This window comes from Plectropomus leopardus, chromosome 13 (assembly GCF_008729295.1).
Source record: "Plectropomus leopardus isolate mb chromosome 13, YSFRI_Pleo_2.0, whole genome shotgun sequence".
In the NCBI taxonomy this organism is placed as follows: domain Eukaryota; kingdom Metazoa; phylum Chordata; class Actinopteri; order Perciformes; family Serranidae; genus Plectropomus; species Plectropomus leopardus.
Window position 1 is genome coordinate 31,786,807 of NC_056475.1, and position 20,178 is coordinate 31,806,984.

At 39.4% G+C, this 20,178-nt stretch overlaps 1 protein-coding gene across 2 annotated transcripts; it reads left to right on the forward strand.

Annotated features, from left to right (window-relative positions):
- Positions 1 to 2,224: 2,224 nt before the first annotated feature.
- Positions 2,225 to 19,594, forward strand: hnrnpl (heterogeneous nuclear ribonucleoprotein L). 2 transcript variants are annotated; one of them, XM_042498816.1, is made up of 14 exons: positions 2,225 to 2,335; positions 2,864 to 2,982; positions 3,607 to 3,844; positions 6,594 to 6,679; positions 6,819 to 6,915; positions 7,015 to 7,087; positions 15,172 to 15,207; positions 15,507 to 15,575; positions 15,675 to 15,925; positions 16,576 to 16,697; positions 16,804 to 17,005; positions 17,090 to 17,147; positions 17,569 to 17,664; positions 18,877 to 19,594. In XM_042498816.1, the coding sequence occupies exons 1-14, from the start codon at positions 2,252 to 2,254 to the stop codon at positions 18,933 to 18,935; spliced, it is 1,590 nt and encodes a 529-aa protein (XP_042354750.1). In that variant the 5' UTR covers positions 2,225 to 2,251; the 3' UTR covers positions 18,936 to 19,594. The 2 variants fall into 2 exon arrangements, with proteins under 2 accessions (XP_042354750.1, XP_042354751.1); XM_042498817.1 differs by lacking the exon at positions 15,172 to 15,207.
- Positions 19,595 to 20,178: the final 584 nt, after the last annotated feature.

A 20,178-nucleotide genomic window follows, 5' to 3' on the forward strand; every position in this document is an offset into this window, starting at 1 on the left:
CAATCTACAGTTGGGGAGATAAGTTGCTGATTTCACACTGATAAACTGTGTTTCTCTGTTGACACCAGGAATTACTTATTGTATTGTCATGCACCTACTGAATTCAATCTCACTTTAAGTATTGATTATAGTAATGAATTAACCCACTATCAAAATGTATAACTGACAAAGAATGAATTTCTAATGCGCCGTGGAATGGAAAAAATGTACCTAATATATGCCATTCATTGTGATTGTTTGAAAGTGATGATTCATTCACCCCTGAAGTCTGATCTGTTTATTCATCAATGGTGTAATTTGATGTCTTTGTAATTCAATGTATTTGAGCTGATGTGAACAAAAATATATTGTAATTTATTGTAAGATGTCCTAATTCATTGAAATTGTGTGTCCTCAGGTGTACTTACATTGGTTGTCCAGGTATTACTCCCTCATTAGCGTTGAAGAAAGTAAATCGTTTATTTATTTTAAGAGGGAATGTGCTAAGTCATTGGGGGTATTTGTTCTGGGACACACTTAAATACATTTTATTGAATTCTGGGTTTCATGTTATAGAGGATAGATTATGATTTTATACATACAAAAAACTTGGATAGTGGCATCAAGGTTCTTAAAAGGATGGAAATCTGGGTCTTTATGGTACATCTAACAATTTTCTGAAGTGTGTTAACAGACAGAAAAAAAAGGCTCCAAAACAGACCTCTGAGATACATCTCAAGTCATTTTCATGGAGGAGGACTATGACATCACAGCTACAGGGTCATACAGGTAATACATGCATTTTCTTCCGCAACAATTACAGAAGCAGTCATCATGCCCAAAAAATATTTATAAAAAAATTAAATCATGCAAGTAAAAGCAAAATGAGAATCTGTGGACTAAATTGAGCAAATTCAAATATAGGATAACATATAAACACAAATAAAATATAAAATAAAGTAATATAGCATTGTGAAAACAGTATTTGCAGATGAATAAACTAAATGTTAACTGAAATGTAGTAATTGTATAAAGATAGATATTCTGAACAAAAATTAAAGGCAATGCTTTTTTTCCTCCTTTTTATAATTTTTAAGTTAAAAACTTTCTTCGGGGAATCGAGAGATATGTCTCTGAAATTTAGACACAAATTTGTTGAAATCTGTGTTAGTGAGCATTTCTCCTTATCTTAAATTATCCATCCATCTGACAGGCATGGTATATCAAGATACTGATTTAACGGCATAATTTGTGCCGAATCATAGACTGTACAGTCTATGTGCTGAACCCCTTCCCCTGCTTGGGGGAACATTCCCACAACAGTGGCTAAGGATACCTACAATTTGTGATAATGTTTTAAAACATTATTGCAAAACATTTTAATCTAATGTTCAAAGAATGTTTTAAGGATGTTTATCATTTCAAATAATGTTCCTGTAAAGTTAAATGTTGTTGTAACGTTGTAACTACAACATTCTGAGGATGTTTGGGTGATGTTGAGAGGTGTCAGATTAGTGAATGTTCTTTTATAGAACATTTCAACAATCTTACATGAGAAACATTTTCAAAGCAACATTCATAAAATGTAATTGAGGACTGAGATTACAGAACATTTTTTTATGAAAATGTAATGTAATGTGATAAGTTAACAGTAAAACAACAACAACAACAACAACAATTTAAACATTTTTTGATGTCTATAAAGAAAGTTACCCTAACTTTCTGGGAACTAAAAGAAAACTTACCGCTGAAATTGTTGCACAGGTTGCATTGTACCAGAGAGGAAAGAGAGGCTTTTACAGTCTACGTACACAAACTACATTCAGCATGCCAACATGTTACCCTGTGCGTATAACTTACTCTGAGTAAATGCTTATCATCTGACAGGTCGCTGCTGATGTAGAAGCACAGGTATTTAATCCCATCACACACACTGATAGCACTATCAGACAGTAGGAAGTCAGGAAATACAAATTTTCTGTCTTTATTACGTCTGACAATCATGATGTTACACTTATTTGCATTATATGTTATGTCAAAATCAATACCATACTGTAAACAGACTCTCGATAACTGCTGAAGTCCAGCACTATATAGAGATGTAGTTTGAAGATCTCCAAAAACATCCAATTAACACTTCTTTACTGCTGAGAACCCCGCTAGATAACCATGCACAGCGCGACATGGAGCCGTTGCTTTCAGCTGTACAGTTTCCCATTTTCCCCCACATACCGTGAATGCAGCAGCAGCCCGGCACAGGGGACAGGACAACATGGCTGCTGCTGCGGGCCGATACTACGGAGAAGGCGGCAGAGCAACGAAAAGACAGAAAACTGAGGACGGAGGAATGACAACGGTGAGGCTGTCCCATTGGTCTTAGTTATTAGCATTTTATTGTGCTAATAATTGCTGGGTTTTGTTTTTCTAAGGGAAGAATTTAGCTGGAAATAGTGGCGCTTATCAAGCAGCTAGCTCAAATGAAGAAGCTAATTTAGCTGACTGGCTAACCGAAGCAAACCAGTTCACGGTAACGATAATGTTACTTTGGTCAGGTTGATAAAGAGTAACGTTAACGGCCACGAACAACATAAAATAAAATCAACCACATATAAATATAATTTTCTGTACGGAAGGACACCAGGCTTTTGTTAACCGTGAGGTGTGCAAACACAAACAAATAGGAGTCGTTTTCAGGCGGTTTTCATGTCAGCAGTAACTTACGTGAATAACGTAAGTAACGCTAATCACCAACGCAATAACCTTTGTTTTTATAAGAAAGTTACAGCTGGTGTGTAGCGCTGTACTGCTCCATCGTGTCTTCAGCAGCGGCATGAGAGCTCCGTGTCTCTAATGTTCTGTGCATCATGTTGTGTGGCCACTTCAGGAGAGCTATGATGACCCTCATAAACCGCTCCCCTCCCCGGTGGTGCACATCAGGGGCCTGGTGGACGGCATCATGGAGGCCGACCTGGTGGAGGCCCTGCAGGAGTTTGGGGCCATCAGGTAATATTAATGCAGACCCTGTAAGTTATGCATAACGTGCTCACTGTATTGACTTTATTTCTGCGTGGTGTGATTGTCATGCTGCAGGTTTAATGGACCTGATGTGTGAACCTTCACAGTCTCATAAAGGTATTCACAGATGACACAGTCCTGACCCACTGTCATTTTATCAAGATGCTGTGGGTGCTTTATTAGAAACCTGTTTCAGACTGTTCACATCCAGCAGAGAAAGAGCACTGCTGGAGTACAATGTTCACTTGCTTGTTGCGTCCACAAAGGAGGTCATGTTTTTGGTTTGGTTTATTAACACTGTTAGCTCGGCCTGCAACTGTGCCTACGGAGTTGACAGTGTTAACAGTTGATTTGTTTGAGGCAAATTACTTTTGAAAAGAACGGTTGTTTGCAGTTAGCCACCATGATTAGTTACTGGGACTAATGTGGAAAAGCTATGGCACTAACTAGCTTAATGTTACTTCCTCTATCTCACCGGATGTTGCACCCACAATAATTAAGGATAGGAAAAGTACAACCAGGTTGCCAATGATTTAAAACATTCATGTGGAAACGTGGTGCAGTAGTCCAGTCTTTAAGTCCTCTAACTCTTCTTGAAATATTTCTTTACAGTTATGTGGTTATGATGCCCAAGAAGCGCCAGGCCCTGGTGGAGTATGAGGACATGAATGGCTCCTGCAATGCTGTTACATATGCAGCGGAAAACCAGGTCTACATTGCAGGCCACCCCGCCTTCATCAATTACTCCACAAGCCAAAAGATCTCCCGGCCAGGAGACTCAGACGACACCCGCAGCGTTAACAGTGTGCTGCTCCTCACCATCATAAACCCCATCTATCCCATCACCACGGTAACAGATTATAAAAAAAACCTAACCTTGTGTTCCTGTGACAGTATTGCACCATAATTTATGGAGTAGTGTGTTGAACTGGATACATCAGTGTTTAATAACAAATCAGTGAACATGTCAGATATGAGTCTGGCAATGTGAAAAAATCTTTTTGATGTGGGTTAAACAAACTACATGGATACTGCTACACATTGGCACATTATCCATCTTATCATCTTCTGAGATTTTGCTATTCTGATTTATTTGAGCTTGCTTTTTCTGTGAATGGGTCTCTATACTGTGTAGTGAGATGAACCTCCTGCACTCTAAATTTTAAAAAATTTACCTAAATCTAATAAATCATTTACAGAGAGACTCTCCTGATTAGAAATAAGACAGGCAGAGGCAACTTTTCACAGAAACGTTTGGCTGACTTGGTATATGCAGCATCCAACTGGCTCCTCTTAGCTGAAGGCTGGTGTGTGCTGTAGTGCCATAAAGCCATAGGCACTTCTCTTCAGAGGACCGCGGCCCGCTGGACCAAGGTACAAAATGCTGGAAGCAGGCAACTGGGGGGCTCTGTGAGATCGGGATAGATGCCATTTTCTTTGTCGAAAGTTAGTGTACTATTAGATGGACTTCGAAACTGCTATTTTAAGGTGGAAAAGCTGCATAATATTGCTTTGAAGTGGGTAGAATGAGCACTGAGTTTGCTCATATTGAAAAATAGGCAGAGCAGTGGCATCTGTGCAGTGTAAAATTTAATGTGACAATAATAATCATAGTATTGGTGGAGTGTTCACAGGATCAAGGTAGAGATACTTATCATTATGGGCAGGATTGACTTCTTGGGTGGGTTCTTGCTGAAGTAGGCAGTGCAAGGTAGGTTTTCATTAACCCCCAAATTGCACAAATTGAAATTGCAAATACAAAATATGCCTATGGAAACAGGTCAGTTTAGAAAAAACTCAGATTTATCACAAAAAAGTTTTTTCTGCTCCTATTAGGTGGTATATCAGGCAATTTAAAAAAAAGCCATATTTCACAAAATTGCAATGGAAACATTTTTTGGCTTGTATAGGTCACATGATGCTATGGCTATGTGCTTGTCAGTAGGAACTGGCTCCCTCATGATGCAGCAGGAGCTACAAGAGATGTTACTGCGTCACATAACTCTTCAAAAGTTGAGTGGATCATATGTAAGTTTTGAATTATAATTCCTCTGTGAAATCGTGGACTATCAGCTCCCAGAAATCCCTCATACGTGGCCGCTCCCATGTAAGGTGCTCGCCTTTTCCTTATTGCACCATAACACGCCTACGTGGCCTTGGATTGTAAATAATGACGGCTAGTGTGGTGGCTGCAATAGAAATAAAGCTGCTATTGTTTTGAACAACCATCACAATGCTTCTTGGAATGTTATCACCAGAGGAGAAATCATAGAACATCACTCAGTGGAAACTCAGTCATCTCGCAATTATTATTGAGATTTCTAAAATATTGCTTAATTTTTGCACAAATCTGTAATGGAAACCTATCTAGTTAGAATTCAAAGCAATATGGTAGGTGGAGTTTTAAAGTACATAGACCTTTTTTTTGCATCAGCATGGTTTTAAAATGCAAACAAACTGCATCTTGTCATTCTTTTCTTCTACATTTATACTTTTCCTAACAACTGTGGATTTCTTTTCCATTTTGATATCACTGAATACTTTTCATAGAAAATGCAATTATTAATCCATTTAAATTTGGGAAACAATCAGCAAAACAGTATGCTTTTGTGTTTGTCAAGTCAAGTCAAGTCAATTTTATTTATAGAGCCCATTATCACAAAAAATGGTTTTCCTCAGAGGGCTTTACAGTGTACGACATCCCTCTGTCTTTAGACCCTCACACCACCCAAGAAAAAACTCCCGAAACAGAACCCCTGTAACGGGGAAAAAAGGAAGAAACGTCAGAAAGAGCGGAGAAGATGATGAGGGATCCCTCTTCCAGGACGGACAGACGTGCAATAGATGTCGTAAATAACAAATTAAATACAATTGTGGCAAAGAGAGGGGGGGCACATCAGTAGTGGAAACAGACGCATGTCATATTACATTAACGATAGGTGTGAAATTATCAAATGCGCTCTATGATGATATTGTGGGTGTTGATAAGAGTCTCATGTGTATATTGATAGGGAGGTGTCCAAAGGGATGATCACAGCATCAGCAGGACCAAGACCACAATCAGGGCGAGCGAGGGGTACATCCAGGGTTGCGGCCAGGATCTGGGAAAGCTAGGAAACAAGGGAGCAGGAATGCTCTGGAGAGGCAACGGGATTAGGGTAGTGCAGTTCAACAGACCCAAGGTGGTGAGCAGTAAAAAGGATAAGCACTCAATGAGGATCCTAGAGTCACTGATCAGCAATTACGACTTAAATATGAATGCCAGAGAGCAGTAATAGAAAACAAAGAAAGAGAGAGGAAGCAGAGTCCGAGTGGCAGATCTGAACGGACTCAAAACCGGACGGGTCACACGGATGGGGATTTCAACTGAGCACAAGAAACTTGTGCTCCAGGAATATACACACTAACAAAACTAGGGTCACTAATCAGCTATTATGGCTTAAATATAAAAGTCAGAGAGCAGTGTTAGTGCTCTCTGACCCCTATAGAAAGTCCCCTGGCAAGTTAAACCTATGTCATGTGTGATGTTGTTTAAAGGTGATATGTGCACTATATATGTCAGAGGATTACTATATGAACTTTTCTGTGTGCCTCCACAGGATGTACTCTACACCATTTGTAACAACTGTGGTCCTGTACAGAGAATTGTCATCTTCAGAAAGAATGGTGTTCAGGCCATGGTAGAATATCCTTTCAAGAATTGTCTTTTTTTTATTCGACAGTGGTCTTTTGGACACAATTGTACAATATGTTGATGTTTAGTTATACCGTGTTCCTCAGTAGTTTTCATGCAATCAGACCTTACCTTAACTCATTGCTGCCACATTTGATTCGGTCCAAAGTGCTCAGAGGGCGAAGGCCTCTCTGAATGGGGCAGACATCTATTCTGGCTGCTGCACTCTAAAGATCGAATATGCCAAGGTAAGTGTATGGTAATGTCTAATCAACCTTTGTGCCCTCACACTAGATGTCAGTGAGAGGAAACTAGTTTTGATTTTTGAAATGCAATTATATTTACAGCCAGCACGCCTTAATGTCTTCAAGAATGACCAGGACACGTGGGACTATACCAACCCCAACCTCAGTGGCCAAGGTAACATACTGTCCCCAACCCTTCTTCCCCTTTTTTCTTCCTCTTTTCCTCTCATTCCACTGTATGGGATGGTATGGGTTCTCTGCCTCCAGGGGTATTTCCTGTGATCACAGAGTAGTGGTTTCTTCCACTGTCCACCATGCTATTCAACTCAGTGTTCACAGGCAGTATTCCTGTGATGCCCTCACAGTCTTCATGCATTTTCTCGCAACACAGCAGGCTCAAAGTAAGGGCATGAGGAGCAACCTCAAGGGCAGCCAACCTCTATTACACGCTCATGCATGTGAACAGCCCAATGCAGCCGTCACAGTAGCATATGCAGACGCACCATTCTTCACATAGGTTCACATTCCCTATAGAGCATGTCACAGATACACAACCTCACCCCCCTGTCCAGGGTTGGGCCGATGTAAACATTTACAAACCGGTTTGATATTAAGAAACGGACCTGACCGGATTGGACCAGAATAGTGAATATTACCACTAGGTGTCGCACTTGAGTCAGCAACTGCTCCCGAGTAGAACAAAATGACACTGTGTCCTAACAGCAAACGAGCGTCACACTATAACCACCACAACTGTTGAATCATATAATGTTGGAGCTCTCAGTCCACATTGACTCTATTAAAAATGCACCTCTGATATATCATGCAACAAACCACAAAGACTAGAGATCGGTTTTTGAACAGAAAACCCATTTTTGTTGTAATGTTTACTTGAAATAACACACTATATAGCCAACAGCAAGTAGGTTGTTATCACTGATCATCTTTTACCATAAACTTTAAGTTTCCTGGCTGTCTCCAGCCAGCTGCGACCTCATATAGGTTTTTGGAGTAAAGTGAGGAGGTGTCATAATTATAACTCATTTTCACTTCATCAATGAGCCCTTCTCATCTATTGCTGCAACGACAGGAATAAATGCAAACGGCATCCTACTTAAGTTCAGCTTAAAGCGCTCACAGCCAATTAGAACACATCTTTTGTAAGCTTAAATCCAAAATGCATTTAACAAACAAAACGTTTCTCCCTCTACCCCTCCCACCTCTGTTGAAATTTGATCTCCTTTATGTTACTGGCCTCTGCTGGCAGTGAATTGCACACGGTCTGTCAGACACCAATGACTCTATTAGTATACAATAAACACAATATGTTAATCACATTGTTATATAGCTTATTCTAATGTAATACTAGATGGAGTTAGCGCTGTTACGCTGTCAGCACAGGTTGCTGTTGTAGGCTACCTTTTAGTGTGCCAGAACTTGGTATAATGACAAATGCCAGTTCAGCCGATTTGTATAAAATCAAACCGGTTTAAACCTGTACACCGGACTGGAACGGAAATAACGGAAATCGACCCAACTCATCCCCCTGCCTACTATACACTACAGAAACTATCACACCTGTTAGCATTCTTTCAAACATAGTGGAGATTTTATCATAGTTAATCTAAGTCATTCCACCAGCAAGCTGAGTTGACTTGTTAGGCCATTCGGCACACCTCTGGTTAAAGGTCCCATGAAACGACTCCTGAGATTTGAAACATTTTTCAGGCATTGATGTGTGGAACATGTATTCTTGCTTGCAGGAAGGGCTTAATGACCCTGCTCTTATCTGGTCTTCGCATGCGTCTTGGGTGAACAAATCATGAGTGGACAGCTCTAAGTACAGGTGTGAGTGCACCCAGTGTGTCTTCAGTGCACCTAAGGATCAGATCACTTATATCACATGCGGGGGTATGCTGGACCACATATGGCCACATTCTTTCAGCACTGTGTACGCCTATGTGTCCTCGGCCATATCGATGGTTTGCCTACTTGGCTGTCTTTCTTGCTGAAATGACAACCTCCCTGGAAAAGCAAACTTTCTGTTGCTGCTGTTACACAGCTCACACAGCGCAGAAAGACCATCTCTGCAGCCACTCCCCTCCCAAACAGTCAGTTCAGCATCTGTCGAATCGGCACGAACCAACACAACAGCCGCTGTTTAACTGTCCCAACAATCTCATATCAACTCTGTCGTTAAACCTGTAAAAAAAAAACTTTTGGTAACAATAGCCATGATTAGCCATGTCACTGACTGTGTGTGCGTGTGTGCGAACGCACGTGCAAGTACACTCTCTCCTGCTGTACCCATCACAGAGCTCACACTTGAATTAAATGATGTAGGTCTACATGTTTGTTTGCACACAGAGTGGGAAAGTGGTAGCAGATCAGTGTTCACAAGTGGAGACACTCTTTTTTTGGCATTTTTGCCTTTATTTGACAGGACAGATCAATAGTGTGAAAGGGGGAGAGAGGGGATTACATGCCGCAAAGGGCCACAAGCGGGAATCGAACTCGAGGCCGCTGCGGCAAGTACACTGCCTGTATTCATGAAGTGCCTGCTTTATCCACTCAGCCACCGATGCCCCATGTAGACACATTCTAATGCCAAGTCTGATCACACTGACTGTAAGTTGTCCACTTGTGATCTAATCACCCAAGATGCATATTAGTACCTGATGTAAAGGCTTCATGCTGGGAGGGCTTGGGTTTGAGTTTAGGCGGAGCATTTTCGATTAGCAAACACAGTAGGTGCTGAAGTTGGCATCTGAGTCTGTGAGTACATTTTTATTGGATGGATTATTTTACATACGTCCCAAGTACATGATGAGTTATTTAAAAAAGACACTTATCAGTTTGCAAAAGTGTGGGGATCTAGTATAATTAATGATGGGCAAAATTTTTTGGTGTTTTGCACATAACCAGTGATGGTGGAACAACAGATCCAGAACACAAGAATATTCTGCATTTCATGGGACCTTTTTAATGGAAAATTAGAAACTCAGTTTTTAGTGTCATCCACATTATTAATCTTTCAAATCAGTATTTGTAGTGACAACAAATTTGTATTGTTTTAAGACTCACTGATGAACTTTGGCAAAGGCCAAATAATATGGACATAATTTTTTATGGGCAGGAATTACATAATTTGTTATTAGATATGAGTTTTGTTAATGTAATGCTAAAGCAACATGTTAATAATAGGCAAAGAACAGAAAAACAAGATAATCGCATGCCTAAAAAAAAGGAGCTTAATCAGCCACTTAGCACTTTGTGGTTTACTGTTAGGTAATAAGATTTCAGGGTATGGGATGGAGAAGATGATACTGCAGTTCATATTTGCTTTAGATTCTGTGTGGTCAGCAGGGATTTTGCTGTGATTTTAAACGTGACTACGGATAATTACGCAAGTGTATCTGTATGGAGGATTTTTAAAAAATATATTTTATTATTATTTTTATTTATTTATTTGCCAAACACTGTAAAAGGTTGTAGGTTTTTGTTTTCTTGCACACAACCGGGACGACAACATGTACATTTCAGGTTTTATACAGGTGTTTGACCTTTTTCTGGATATTCTGTAGATTGTAACTGCCTTACGAACTGGAGGTTCTCCTTATGTCCTCACTGTGCAAACTCATACAGGCTTACGTCAACCTCTAAGCAGACACAGCGACTTCTACAGCTACAGTATAACAGCACCCACAGCCACAAGTAATGTGTATCTGCTCTGTGGCATACATCGGACACAGTGGGGCAACAAATACTGGAACACAACCTCAACTCAGTACTTCCTTATTCCAAGTCCATCATCACCCCTATCTCCACCACCTGACATGGGAATCATTTTATTTTTGGTGGTGGACAGTAGCCACCATTTCAGTGTGAGGGACAGAAATACGGCACGGCCATGCTAACAGACACCTCGCATATCCACCACAGACCGATGTTGATAGATTGATAAGCATCTACCACCACCTCTTTACCAGTACAGCACATCTCATCTGCAGAGCCCTGAGGAGTCGCCACTTTTGACACAACACATTGATGAGGAGGGCGGGAGTCAGGTGTGTGGTCATTGTGGCCACGCCTCCTAGCCCTTGGGATGTGCCTGCCATAACACAACCACAGGGAGCAACAGAGGAGTTTTCAGACAGATTCAGCCCGACCAGGGAACAGATGATACCACATACTGGGGCAGTAAACAAAAAGAGGCCATTTCTTTCTCAGATGCTAAAAGCGCTCGTCTCTACCTTCCTGTGCCGAACACAACATGACAACACAACGAGCTGAATATCCACGGCAACACACAGCTGAACTGCCATGACAACACATCTTCATGCAGCCATTCAAGATGATTTATTGTCAAGCACTAGATGCCTTTTCACTTTGCAAGTGGCTGACAGCTATTAAACCAAATAAGCAAGCATCATGTGAGCGTCCATTTTTACATGAGAAGAAATATCCACAGGGGGGCCTATGAAGACACAAGCATCAGACACCTATCAAGCATACAAGCACAAAGGCAAACAGATCAAAAATCCTTTCCTAAACCTTTTTTACATTTATGGACTCTGTTCTGTTTTTTCCCTGTACCTTCTTCCCCATTTCCCTTCTTCTCTCTGTGCTGTTCTTGTGTTGTTTCTGCGTTGTTTCATTTTCCCTTTTTTTGCACTGGCCCATAGTGATGCCTTTAACGCCTCCCGTGTGATGCAGGTTTGGCTCAGTGTGTCTGTGGACAGACAGCCCACTCTCAAATGGTGCAAATGTCCTGCTTTGTGGTCAGAGCACGGTAAGCTGGAAATCAGCCTCAAATAGCAACTTTCAAAACAAAGCGGCAGCAAGGCAAAACCAAGCATGGATGTGTGGATGTACTTTTCTCTCTGGTGGTGGGGATGCAAGGAAGGAAAGAAGGAAGAAAAGACTGAAGAGGGAGAATGAGTTGAGGCTGGAGTCAAGAGGTTGGCGGGTAGCATCCTTGCTGAAGACTGCCCCCTACCTGCCCACTGTGTCCCATGCTCCATGTGTGGTGCTGTAAGTACTTGACAGAAATGAATTAATAATCTGACTTGATGGTTAAAAGTTATGTAAAACTAAAACAACATGACCATTTTGAAATTGTTGAGCCATCATGTGTTAATACTAGAATAATTTAATGTTGTTGATAAACTGGCTCTGAATTCTCATGCTAACTTTGCTACTTTTTTATTACTGTTAATATATTCTAATGATTTGCTTCATATAGGATCTGCTGATTATACTGTCTTGTGTAGGGTTAGCAAGCACTTTAGTACATAAGGGAATAAGTGGAGGCAGCTTCGACTTTGATATTTGGGTAAAACTTAGTTTATAATTTGGCTTTTACTGTCCTGTTGCAACACTAGTAATTTACATGCAGCTTTCAAATTGCCCATTCTAAAGGTGGAATTTTATATTACAGATTTGGATTTTGGTTTTAGTGCTGGCTGTTTTTATTTGGTTTTCGCACTGATCTAAGGTTATTTTCACACCTAGTAGTGACACATGATGATGACATCCACGGGTTTTGTTTGCTTGAGTAAGGATTTAATTGAACTAAGGTGGATTAAGTAATTTTTTCTGATCATTTCTTGTTGAATAAAACTATCAGACTTTGGTATATTCAGATTATATGCAGTATGCAAATTCTATGCAGAGTGGGCTGTGGAAGTGGTGCTCATATTTTTAAGTCCTCATTTGATGACTATTCCCAGTGATCTCCCCTTGAATTGCTCATCAGGGTGTGGTTTTCAAGGCATACTCAATTGGCAGTCTGCAATTAAGCATTCATTATAAGCAGCCACAGATTTTGTATGATTAACTTCATTAGTTGCAATGCATTATCCATGGTGTTCAATGCACATTCTCCCAGTTTTTATTTCACAGTGTGTACCTGCAGTCCATGCATATCATAAATATGCTGCAGATAAATATTTTGGTTACAGTGCAGGTTGTATTTGGGATAGTGAATCTATTTTTTGTTTATGTAGAATTGCAAAATAACAACGTTTCACCAAACAGATAATGTGAAATATGTTTGGGTGATACTAAGAAATTGTGTTTGCTGACATAATTGTAAGTTGCATAGAGGAGAAACACTGTATCATTAGGTGATAGTAATGAGGATGAAAAAGACTTTAATGACAGGTGCTCCATCTGAAAATACTGAATGTGTTAAAAATGACACCAATAGGGCCACCACTTGGTGAGTTTTAATTTCTTATATGTTTTGAGTAGGAACTCATAAATCTAACACTAACGTGGGAATGTTGTTCACACAGCCACGCTGCACAAGTGTGTCAAATTTCATACAGTTCTATCCACAGGGGCGCTGCAGTATCATTAAAACATGACATTTTAACAATTCTAATGACTTTAATTAAATTTAATTAAATGTAGTTTCATTAATCACTATAAGTTCATTTCCACTTCCTAAAAAGTTCAGACAATGTGTAAAACATAAACAAAAACAGAATGCAAGGATTTGCGAATCCTTTTTGACCTATATTGATCTGAGCACTGTACAAAGACAAGATATATATATTGTTCAAATTGAAAAACTTTATTGTTTTTTCTGTAAGTATACATTTATTTTGAATTTGATACCTGCAAGACATTCCAAAAAAGTTTACCCCTGTTTTACATTATTGTTTCTTTTAAAAATGCTCTGTAAGTGTTTTGAAACTGAGGACAGTAAATGTTGAATTTTTGAAAGTGAAATTCTTTTTCTTGACATACGACTTCAGTTGCATTGCTGTATTGAGCATTTCATAATGCACCACAAATTTTCAATGGCAGTCATGTCTGGACTGCAGGCGTGTTAGAACACGTGCAGAATATATCTGGTTGTCTTGCTGGAATAAAAAGGGACGTCCCTGAAAAGGATGTCGTCTGCATGGCAGCATATGTTGCTCCAAAACCTGGATTTACCTTTAAACGTTTATGGTGCCTTTACAGATGTGAAGTTACCCATGATGCCATGGGTACTAACACCACACTCCATCACAGGTGCTTTGAACTTCAAGCTGGTAACAATCTGGATGTTCCTGTTCCTCTTTAGCCTGGAGGACATGATGTTTATGATTACCAAAAACAATCTGAAAGGTGAACTGTGTTTACTGACAGTGGTTTTCTAAAGTGTTTCCGAGCCCATGCATTAATATTCTTAATACAATCATGTTGGATTTCTAAGCAGTGCAGCCTAAGGTGTCAACAGTCATGGGCATTCAATGTTGGTTTTCAGCCCTACCCCATTCTCTGAATCTTTTTTCGTTGTATCATAGATTGTAGACGGTGAAATTCTTAAATTCCTTCTAAGTGTGCTTTTAGAAACATTGTGCTGAAACTGTTGGAGTATGTGCCCAAGTAGTCTAACTCGCAGTGAAGGACTGAGCCTTTTGAGGATGCCTCTTTCATACCCAATCATGATACTTTAATCTGTTACCAATAAACCTTTTAACCTGTGGAATGTTTCAAACATATGTTTATTGAGCATTCCACAACTAGTTGCCCCATCCCAACTTTTTGGAAACATGTTGCATGCATCAAATTCTGGACAAGAGTATACTTACCCAAAAAAAAAAAAAGAAGAAAGATTTGGTCAGTTTCAACAATAAATATCTTGCCTTTGTACTGCATTCAATTGAAAATAGGTCAAAATGGATTTGCAACTCGTTACATTATTTTTTTAAATTTATAGTTTATAGTTCATCCAAACTTTGTTGGAATTGGGATTGTAAATTGTTGATCTGCTAACCATCAGGAAGTTGCCCTTACAAAACGGGTGGCAGATGACACTGAGAATTCACCTTGGGTTTTGTTGACTGGAGCACACAGGAGAACCTTTTTTTTTTTTTTTTTAACGACATAAATGGGGTAAAATTATATTACATTTTGGCACTTTGATGGCTTTAAGTCAGTCTACAATTTGGGTGTAATTCTCTCCCCTTCATAATGTTATCTAGTCAAAATGTTTGATGTCAGTTCACTTCTTATGTTATACCTCTGTTGTGTCCTGGTTTGTAACAACTGTATAGTTCCAATAGTTTTCAATAAAACATACTCAGAGTGCAGGTGCTGTTCTCAGCACTGATGCATTTTTTCCCTCTGTCAGCCTTTACCTGAATGTTTCCTTTACATATTATTGCCTAGTATGTAAAAGGATGTTTATACAATGTTGCCAAATTTATACTTTTTTAATGTCTGTTTGGATTTGACGTGTGTATATGTGTACTTGCACAGATGCTGATGGTGAAGGCAATTGGAACAATTCACAAGGTGTGTGTGTGTGTGTGTGTGTGTGTGTCTGTGTGTGTGTGTTTGCACTAGGATGGCTGATAAAGGAGGCCTTTTAAAAGAATAATTGAAAGCTATTTTCCAAAAAAACTGCTAAAAAAATCTCCATTATGTCACATGTTAGATTAGCAAAATAGAGCCTGCAGACTTTTATTTTTACATTACTGATGTCAGGCCCTTTTCTTGCATGTTAATCACAATCTTGTCCCATGGTATATTTTAAGTCTGATACTTTTATCAAGGAAGCTGTTTGATAGGCAACTTTTATTTTACCATTTTAGATCCCAATGCCAATCCCAACAAACGTCAGAGGCAGCCTGCTCTTTTGGGAGACCACCCACCGGATTATGGTAGATATCCATTCACTAAATTGATCTGACATTTTGAAGAATGGATCACATTCCAATACTGTGCCTATACCACAATTTGGTTTTTTTTCTCCAATTAAGGTGGCCCTCAAGGAGGTTATCATGGCTACAATGATGACAGCTACGGTCCCCCTCCTCCCCACCGCATGGGGCCAGGTATCGGTGGGCGTGGGCGTGGTAGCCAGCGCTACGGCCCTGGTTATGGACCACCACCCCCGGAGTATGGTCCTCACGCTGACTCCCCGGTTCTTATGGTTTATGGCCTTGAGCCCTCTAAGATCAATGCCGACAAGGTCTTCAACATTTTCTGCCTCTATGGCAACGTAGAGAGGGTGAGTGAAATGACGCTAACTTAACACTCTTGTAGCAATAGTCATGAGACACCCCAAAATTGATGGCTGGAATCCTCTACTTTCAAAAAATTAAATGTGATGGTATAGTTTAATGGATAGTGATCACTGAAGTTTAGGTGGTGACAATTACTCCGCTCATTTAAGTGACAAGCAAAAGAAGTGATAGATGGTTATTACAACAGTTGGCAAGGAAAAGATGTTTCCTGCTGAGCTTCAACAATTGGACAAATAGTTGACCATAAAAGGAGGGAGAAGTTAGACATGTAGTTAGCTCTGTCAATTAGCTATAACCAAAAAAAAGGTCTTTAATAAATGGGCTTAGTGCCTATGCTAAGGTCAGAGGTCAATTACATTGTGATATAATGTTCAACAAAAACACTTTTCTGGCCATTAATCAATTGGTGGTACTCATCTTGTGTGCCATGGATATAATCTGCAACTTGGTGGCAATATAAAACCACACAGCACTAATTCTGGTTTTCACTATTTTTTAAATACTTCATAGAATAAATAATTAATGAATGGAGGAACTCATTGACAGAGTAATTGATAATGACAATAATAATGACTTACAGCATTAGCGTCTTGCTCTTTTTTGTGTGAGTCAGTTAGATATTGTCTTTCTTCAGATTAAGTTCATGAAGAGTAAGCCTGGAGCAGCTATGGTGGAGATGGGAGACTGTTACTCTGTGGACAGGGCCATCACTCACCTCAACAACAATTTCCTTTTCGGACAGAAACTCAACGTCTGGTAAGAGCTGTTGTCCAGACCATTACAACACATCGGCTCTTAAAAAGATACCAAGTGCAGACCTAGATATGCAGATGAAAGACCTCTGTCCCTCTCTCCTTGGCAGTGTGTCCAAGCAGCAGGCTATTGTGCCGGGACAGTGCTACCAGTTAGAGGACAACACCAGCAGCTTCAAAGATTTCCACGGATCCCGCAACAACCGCTTCACCTCCCCAGAGCAGGCAGCCAAGAACCGAATCCAGCACCCCAGTAATGTCCTACACTTCTTTAATGCACAGCCCGACATCTCCGTAGAGATCTTCAACCAGGTAGGAAACGCCACCATCATTCTGTCAATGAAATCTACATTTCATGCACACCGCCTCAAATTTTCACTTTAACTTTGATTCCAGGTCTGCGATGAGCTGGGAATTAAGAGCCCCACAAGTGTGAAACTTTTCACTGGAAAGAGTGAGTAATATGAGTTGAGACAGCCTGGCTAATAGGATAAACTGGTTTTTCTAATGAATAATAATAAATTATGATTCTGGCTTCTAGATTCTGAAAGCATGTGAAGTAATGAGTGGGTAGGAAGATGTTTGTAAGAATACAAAACATTTACAATACAGGGTACTGTTGGTGTGTCAGAAACCCAATTTCTTTTTCTAAATACATAACTCAATTCCTTTAATTCATTTGAGTTAAAATTACATTGCACACAATACATTTCAGATGGTTTTGGATATTGGTACTTTAGCTGTGTTGCAGCTGCTAGGGGTCTGTTCAGGGACATTAGTGCATGATCATAAAAACTATACAGATCTCTGTTTAGCTGGATGCATTAACACACAGTTAAGTGTTATCTAACCAGTCATATTTTGTGGCACAAAAGGTGAGCGAAGTTCGTCTGGCCTTCTGGAGTGGGAATCCATCAATGATGCCATGGAAGCTCTTGCTCTGATGAACCATTACCAGATGAAGAACCCTAGTAAGTTCTCACCTTGTGACAATAAAATATCAGCATGTTTTTATTAGGGATGTCTCAAACTGATCTCAACCATCATTATCTGGGCCAATCAGGGCATTTTTTGACAGAGGCCTCAACTGTAGCGCACGGTGTTTCTCTGCCCTGCTCTGAGGAGAGACAGACAGTAGTGCTGAGTTTACTACAGCCTCACTCACCACTGCAAGTATACGAGCTAAAGCAGACATAGCCAAATGTATTAATGAAGCGTATTCCAACCAAAAGATGTGACGACGGGTGAGGCTTTTTTTTTTTATTGAGCACTGGGGAGGGACTTGTGTTTTTTATTTTAGCTTATGTGAGTGACATACAACTTTAAACTGTAGTATTTTGTATTTCTTTTAAGAAATTTTAGTCAGTTGCTCAGCGTCATTTGATTATATGTACATGACACAGTGTTTTTTCCTCTGAAGTTATTAAAAATAAACATTTTGACTTAATCGATAGCAGTTAGCCGAAAGGGGGCATATCTCCACCTACTGTGGCAGAGTCTGACATACTTCCATCAATATATAGATTATCCTCCTGTGCTTGTATTGCCCGTCTGTCTGTCCTGGAAGAGCAATCCCTCCTCAGTTGCTCTTCCTGAGGTTTCTACTATTTTTCCCTGTTAAAGGATTATTTGGGGGGAATTTGTCCTTAGTCGTAGTGAGGGTCCAAAGACAAGAGGGATGTCGTATGCTGTAAAGTCCTCTGATGCAAATTGTGATTTGTGATAACTGGCTTTTTAAATTAAATTGACTTGACCAGTAGTCCAATGAAATGACCTTATTGAGCCAAAGCCATAGCTCAATTTATCTGTGCATGGAAATGCACTGACTGAGAATACTCTCTTAAAGGGACAGACAGTAAAAGAATTAAGTAATAATAATATTAATAATGCTAATGCATTGCAGAGCTATTCATTTATTCACATTGTCAAGCACAGGCTATACATGGGATTGATTTTATATAATTTCTAAGAAGCCTACTGAAAGTGTGCACAGTACAGCTGTATTATCTAGGAAAATAGAAGTATCAGATTGGAACTTGGGATCAGGGCAAAAAAAACATGATCTTGACATCCCTATATTTTATATAAGTGGGCTGTGGAGTTTTCATGATACATTGTGAATTTTAAGCATTTTACCAACTTTAAAATGTATGGCTTTTCTTTCTGTGTCTTATCTCTTCCAGGTGGACCTTACCCGTACACGCTGAAGCTGTGTTTCTCAACCACACACCATGCCAACTAAATACTCTTCCCTCAAACCATTTTTAATGTTTTGTGTCTCTGCATAGAGTATATTACAGCTCTGTTGTCATGTCCCATTAATACATTGAATCAGTATTAACTAAAACTAGGACTAACATGCTTTAGAACATGATTGTATGATTTATTATACCTTTACCATATTTGTCAATCAGTTGTTTATTTTGTACGTGCACAACACTAGATTTGAATAACCTCCCACTACACTGAAGTAATAAGTCAATGTGGACCTCAGCTTTTGTTTTTTTTTAAATCAAGTAAAAAGTAACAATACAGTGAATACTGATAGAAGCAGTGTTCATGTCTTCACTGATGTTTGTATTGTATCTTTCATTATTTCTTCACTCTTGACTGGGAAACATCTCTGGCCATTCATGGGGAATATAAATACACTGATCGGCAGGTTTTTATAGAGAGAAGCAGCTGTAGTTTTGTGAATGGACAAGGTCACACCGACATCTCTGTTCTGAAATGTTAAGATGCCTTCCATGTGTTGATACCTGGACTACAGAAGATTATCAGTATGAAGATTAAAGGATGGCAGACATGCAGATTATGGTTATCTGTTAGAGGTGTGCTTATTCACTGTCAACATTTAATGTCAAGTTGTCACTTTTTTAGTAAATAATACTGTGAATATTACTTTGGCTTGAATTACTCAATTAACTAAAATCTCTTTGTTTCAGTTTCTACGTGCCTGCATTAGGTAGCTTGGATTGGGAGACTCCCTGGCTATACGCACAGTTTCTGAAGCCTAATCTGAAGTTATTACATGTGTTTAGACCTATACTGAATTATTTTCAACAGGGATCTCTGTATTCACAACATACAGATACATTCAAGCAGTTTGTAATAATGATTGATTTCCTCAAATCGATTATTTAGATATTTACCTACATAGTTTTTTTTAATGATTTAGATTTAAGCCTGTTATTAGCAGGACATCCAAAATACATCACTGGAGTTAAATAAATATTTAGTATAATACAACAGTCGTGACACAATACTGTGTTGCATCACTATTGGTGAGATTAGTTGTTGGCTGCATGTGTACAGTGTCCTGGTAACATTGTGTTTCTCCATGTTGTTTTTCACAAATAAGTTGCATGTTCACTCAAAATGCATGCATATTTAAAACAAAATGGTATAGAGCGTGAAGCATCATTCTTTATACTGAGTAGTTTAGTAGTCAACTCCAGGTACTAGATTTTCCATGGAGCTCTCAG